Consider the following 6,000-nt stretch of genomic DNA (forward strand, 5'->3'; position numbering starts at 1 on the left):
AGCGCATACCTGTAGTCTCAGCTACTCAGGAGGCTAGAGTGGTTCACTTGAACCCAGGAGCTCAACACTGCAGTGAGCCATGATCGCACCACTGCACTCCAGCCTGGGCAACAGCAAGACCATGTCTCCAAAAAAAAAAAAGTCATTTAAGGCGGGGCACAGTGGTTCATGCCTGTAATCCCAACACTTTGGGAGGCTGAGGCGGGCAGATTGCCTGAGCCCAGGAGTTCGACACCAACCTGGGCAACACGGTGAAACCCCATCTGTACTAAAAATACAAAAAATTAGCCAGGCATGGCAGCATACTCCTGTAGCCCCAGCTACTTGGGAAGCCGAGGCAGGAGAATCGCTTGAACCCGGGAGGCGGAGGTTGCAGTGAGCCGGGATTGTGCCACTGCACTCCAGCCTGGTTTACAGAGTGAGACTTCCACCTCAAAACAAAAAGTCATTTAAGACTGGGGGAAATTCTTACGGAAATTTCTTACAGAAAATAGGAACACTTTGTTATTTTTTGTTAATTGGTTTTTACAGTTTGAAATGAGAGTTTACTAGTGCGCAGTCAGCCTATGTAGTAGCAGGTTGGGGTTTTGTATGCTTGTTTTATTTAGGAGCAATAAATCCATGCATCTGACTATTTTGAGTGAACAAATGCTTGGTAAGTATGGAATTTAGGCATGTTAGAGTTTCCTCGTCACCAGTATGCCTTGGGTATAGTCCTTTCCCCTGGATTTCCAGTGCTGGTGCTTGGTATTTTTCCAAATAACTGATTCTTTACTGTGTTCTGATTTGAATATTTACTCTGCTCCCTCTCTTCCTTTAGTTAGGAAACAAAAAGTTACCAAATTTTTACTTGTTTTCATTTCTTTGACCCTGTCTGTGGCATTCTTTGGAATATGTTTACTCTTGGCTCTAATGTTCTCTTGAGATTTTTGAAGATGAACATTCAGATTATGGCCTGGGTCATTGGTTCATAACCTGTTTTTTTTTCCCCCTCACTGAAATTAGAAAGGTCCATCATCCTCCTTTGAGGAAGAGACTATATGGTAGATTTTCCAAAATCATAATTTGAAATGTACATTTATTGATCCTCTACTGTGGGTAGGTTTCCAGGGTTACAGCCATGAGTAAGGTAGGTATTCTGCCTTTGATTTTGTTGGACGAGGAGATAAAACCACCTTTAGTATCATTTTTGCATTGGGGATGGTTCCTGGCTTCATCCTCTGCTACTGTGTAAGCTTGGGAAGTCATTCACTGAGTTTCCTTTCCTGGAAAGCGGATAATCGTGATCTTCTTTATAGGGTTGTGATGATTAAATGAGTTGTCATATGCACAGTGCTCAGAACAGTTCCTGGCACATTGTAAGTGCTGTATTGTTGTTATTGTTACCACTACTACCATTATTAGAATATGTTCCCTCTGCTCTTCTGTTGGAGAAGGTAGAGGTAGAATCAAGGATGTGTAATGGGTCCTTTGAGTTACATAATGCTTGTCACAATTTTTTGTTTTGATTAGAAAATAAATAGGTGCTTATTATATAAAAGATTTAAAACAGTATGGAAATACATGATGTGTAAAGTGAAAATGCAGCCATTCTTAAGTTTGGTGTATATTAGAAGAGTCAGCTTTCAATTACAGAAAATACTGGTGAGCACAAGTAACTCCCACGCTTTTACCCATTTTCTTTTTTCCTTTTTTCTGAAATAAGCTCAAGAGCAAGATGACGTTCTTATAGTTGATTCGGATGAAGAAGATTCTTCAAATAATGCTGACGTCAGTGAAGAAGAGAGAAGCCGCAAGAGGAAATTAGATGAGAAAGAGAATCTCAGTGCAAAGAGGTCACGTCTAGAACAGAAGGAAGAGCTTGATGATGTCATAGCATTAGATTGAACAGAAACGCCTCTAAACAGAACCCTCTTACTGTTTAGTTTATCTGGGCAGAACCAGATTGTTATGTCCTTTGTTCCAAAGGGAAAAAATTGACACCAGTGACTTGAAAATTATTCTGCTCCCTTTGAAAGCATTCTTTTTGCTAGAACTGTTAGACACATTGCAGTATGCTGTATTGAAAGTAGGAATATAGTTTAAAAACCCTTTGAACAAAGTGTATGCATAACCAGTCATGAGATAAAACAACACAATGCATGTTGCCTTTTTAATGTAAATACCCTTAGGTATCATTAATAGTTTCAAAATATTGTGGTTTAGTAAAGTTGATACCTGGTTATAAATATTATGCCTTTATTTTTGGCTAGAAGAAGAATTATTTTTAGCCTAGATCTAACCATTTTCATACTCTTAACTGATTGAAACAGATTCAAAGAAGTATCAAGTGCTATGCATTGAAACTTGTTTTTAAATGTTAAATGGCACTATGTATATTAATGTAAAACAATGTTAATTTACTCAAGTTTTCAGTTTGTACTGCCTGGTATGTCTGTGTAAGAAGCCAATTTTTGTGTATTGTTACAGTTTCAGGTTATTTATATTCGATGTTTTGTAAAACTCAAATAACGACTATACTTATGGACCAAATAAATGGCATCTGCATTCTTGTTACACATGCCTGCAGTTTCTGTTTCTGCTGCCTTTTATCTACTGCAGGAATGCCAAATTCTTTCCATTAAAAAAAGAACTCGGCCGGGCACAGTGGCTCACGCTTGTAATCCCAGCACTTTGGGAGGCTGAGGCAGGTGGATCACCTGAGGTCAGTAGTTCAAGACCAACCTGGCCAACATGGTGAAACCCCATCTCTACTTAAAAAAAAATTAGCCGGGTGTGGTGGCAGGCACCTGTAATTCCAGCTACTCAGGAGGCTGAGGCAGGAGAATTGCTTGAACCCAGGAGGCAGAGGTTGCAGTGAACCAAGATTGTGCCACTGCACTCCAGCCTGGGCGACGAGCAAAACTCCATCTCAAAAAAGGTTCAGAAGATCACTGTTTGCCATAGATGAGTACTTTGTTTTCTTTTTTCTTGGAGACTTTGTAAAATAAAGCTCTTCCTGTGTGGTGGTGCACATACGTGTTCCAGCCACTCAGGAGGCTGAGGCAGGAGAATGGCTTGAGCACAGAAGTTCAAGGCCAGCCTGGGTAACATATCAAGAGCCTGTCTCCAAAAAATAAGTAAATAAAAGAAAGCTTCTAATGGCAGTGGGTGTTTTTTTATTTTATTTTATTTTTTTGAGACGGAGTCTCCCTCTGTGGCCCAGGCTGGAGTGCAGTGGCGCAGTCTCGGCTCACTGCAAGCTCCGCCTCCCAGGTTCATGCCATTCTCCTGCCTCAGCCTCCTGAGTAGCTGGGACTACAGGCACCCGCCACCTCGCCCAGCTAATTTTTTTGTATTTTTAGTAGAGACGGGGTTTCACCATGTTAGCCAGGATGGTCTCGATCTCCTGATCTTGTGATCCTCCCACCTTGGCCTCCCAAAGTGTTGGGATTACAGGTGTGAGCCACCGCGCCCAGCCTCGGCTGTGGGTGTTTTGTTTGTTTTTGATATGAAGCCTCTCACGTTCGCCTGGCTGGAGTGCAATGACGCAATCCCAGCTCACTGCAACCTCTGCCTCCCGGGTTCAAGCAATTCTCCTGCCTCAGCCTCCCCCATAGCTGGGATTACAGGCGCCCACTACCATGCTCGGCTAATTTTTTGTATTTTTAGTAGAGAGGGGGTTTCACTATGTTGGCCAGGCTAGTCTCGAACTCCTGACCTCATGATCTGCCTGCCTCAGCCTCCCAGAGTGCTGGGATTACAGGCGTGAGCCACTGTGCCTGGCCTAATGGCAGTATTTTTTACATTTGGATTGTCAGCAGATGGCCTGTGTTGAGAAAGTATGTGACTTTTTCCCAAGCCTGGCAACTTGGAGCCTTGGATTTGAGATGCTGGAGAGGGAGTCCTTCCTCCTTTCTGCAGTGTTTGTCTGCGTCGTCCCCTAGTTTACCAAAGTCCATTTTGAATGTATCATCCCCATCCCAACTCCAGCCTACAGATAGTGCCAGACTGGCAGTAGGTAGAGTAGCACTGTCCTGGTTCTGGACCTCAGAGGGCTTTGCCTCTTAGGGTACTCTTATCACTCAGAGATGTGCCTTGGGTTTTCAGAGAACAGAAACCCATTAAGCTGTTTCCCCTTTTGTGTTCATCTGTGCTTTGTGTTTCTGGCAATATTTCTTTTATATTTCAACTAAATTTTAAATTTCTAATTCATATATTGTTCTACTTTGTGTAATTCTTTTTTTTTTTTTTTTTTTTTTTTTTTTTTTTTTTTTTTGAGACGGAGTCTCGCTCTGTCGCCCAGGCTGGAGTGCAGTGGCCAGGTCTCAGCTCACTGCAAGCTCCGCCTCCCGGGTTCACGCCATTCTCCTGCCTCAGCCTCCGGAGTAGCTGGGACTACAGGCGCCCGCCCCCTCGCCCGGCTAGTTTTTTGTATTTTTAGTAGAGACGGGGTTTCACCATGTTAGCCAGGATGGTCTCGATCTCCTGACCTCGTGATCCGCCCGTCTCGGCCTCCCAAAGTGCTGGGATTACAGGCTTGAGCCACCGCGCCCGGCCTACTTTGTGTAATTCTTACTGTACCATTCAGCTTATTAACCATTACTCCTTGTTTTCCACCATTTGTAAATTCAGCATGTAATCAGAGCTTTCAGAAAAGCCATGTTGAACACGGTGTGGTGGCTCATACCCATAAGCCTAGCACTTTGAGAGGCTGAGGCAGGAGGATTGCTTGAGCCCAGGAGTTTGTGGAGACAGCCTAGCAACATGGCAAAACCTCGTCTCTACAAAAAATACAAAATTTAGCTGAGCATGGTGGCACTTGCCTATAGCCCCAGCTACTTGGGAGGCTGATGGAGGAGGATCGCTTGAGCCTGGGAGGCGGGTTTTGCAGTGAGTCAAGATTGTGCCACTGTACTTCAACCTGGGTGACAGAATGAGACCCTGTCTCTGAAAAGAAAAAAGAAAAATAATGTTGACTAAGACTCAGCCTTCTGGAGCTCCAGAGTGGAGTGACTTTTCACCTGTGAGCTTCATCTGCCTTTAGGTTTTTAGAAGGTGTTTAATTTTCCTCCAGAAAATAATTTGAAACTTAACAGACCTACGTATTATAAAATGAAATATCTTAGGATGCCATCTCACTTTTGAAACTTTTTATTCTGAAAAGCTCTCTAGAAATTTGCATTTTGAAATTCTGTCCATTCTTTACACATCATCCTGCCTGCCTTTATTTTTGCAGTGGTGCCCTCACAGGTCACTGCAGCCTCGACCTCCTGGGTTCAAGCAGTTCTCCCGCCCCAGCCTCCTACATCCCTGGAACTACAGGAGCTCACCACCATGCACAGCTAAGTTTTAAAACTTTTTTTTGTGGAGACAGGGTCTCATGTTGCCCAGCTTGTCTCCAACTCCTGGCCTCAAGTGATCCTCCCACCTTGGCCTTGCCAAGTACTGGGATTACAGGCCCTGAGCCACATGCCCTGTCCTCACCCTGCCTTGTAGACACAGTTATCAACAATGTGTTTCTGATATTTTGTGTACATTCTTTTGTTCTTTCCCATTTGAATGTATAGTACCTGGTGATAAGTGCCAGTTAGGTCTGCGGAGGTGTTTCTAATTTGGCAGACCTGTGGTTTTCATTTTTGCATTAACTATTACTACCTTTTTCAGCAGGTTTGTTAGGAAGGCAGGTCTGACTACTAGTTGCCGGGATCCTATTTGGATAGTGAACCAAAGCCTATCCAAGCTTCTCCCAGGTTCCTAGAGGGTGGAGACACTTCAGATCTTGTGTTGTATTCATGGTTTTTCCGTGTAAATTGTCTCACCAGCTGGGAGCTGGGAGTAGGGCTTGCAAAGGGAATTTCCTCAACAGCTTCTTTTCACCTCCAGCCTGAAATAACGGTGTTGACAAACCGTCTTCCAGCCTCACTGGGAACAGTGTGGTGACAAGATTACCTGGAGAATCCATTGTCCTAAAGACTACTGGCTACTCAGCATGTGCCATGAGAGGCTCCAACATTTTAA

At 43.6% G+C, this 6,000-nt stretch overlaps 1 protein-coding gene across 2 annotated transcripts in view; it reads left to right on the forward strand.

The window, feature by feature from the left end:
- LOC105495567 (ubiquitin like modifier activating enzyme 2) overlaps positions 1-2,556 on the forward strand; it is a 44,145-nt gene extending 41,589 nt beyond the window's left edge. For both annotated transcript variants that reach the window (XM_071086247.1, XM_071086246.1), the window contains one exon: positions 1,706-2,556. In XM_071086247.1, coding sequence (XP_070942348.1) covers positions 1,706-1,887 — 182 coding nt within the window. In that variant the 3' untranslated portion in view covers positions 1,888-2,556. The remainder of the gene's footprint in view (positions 1-1,705) is intronic.
- Positions 2,557-6,000: the final 3,444 nt, after the last annotated feature.

This window comes from Macaca nemestrina, chromosome 20 (genome assembly GCF_043159975.1).
Source record: "Macaca nemestrina isolate mMacNem1 chromosome 20, mMacNem.hap1, whole genome shotgun sequence".
In the NCBI taxonomy this organism is placed as follows: domain Eukaryota; kingdom Metazoa; phylum Chordata; class Mammalia; order Primates; family Cercopithecidae; genus Macaca; species Macaca nemestrina.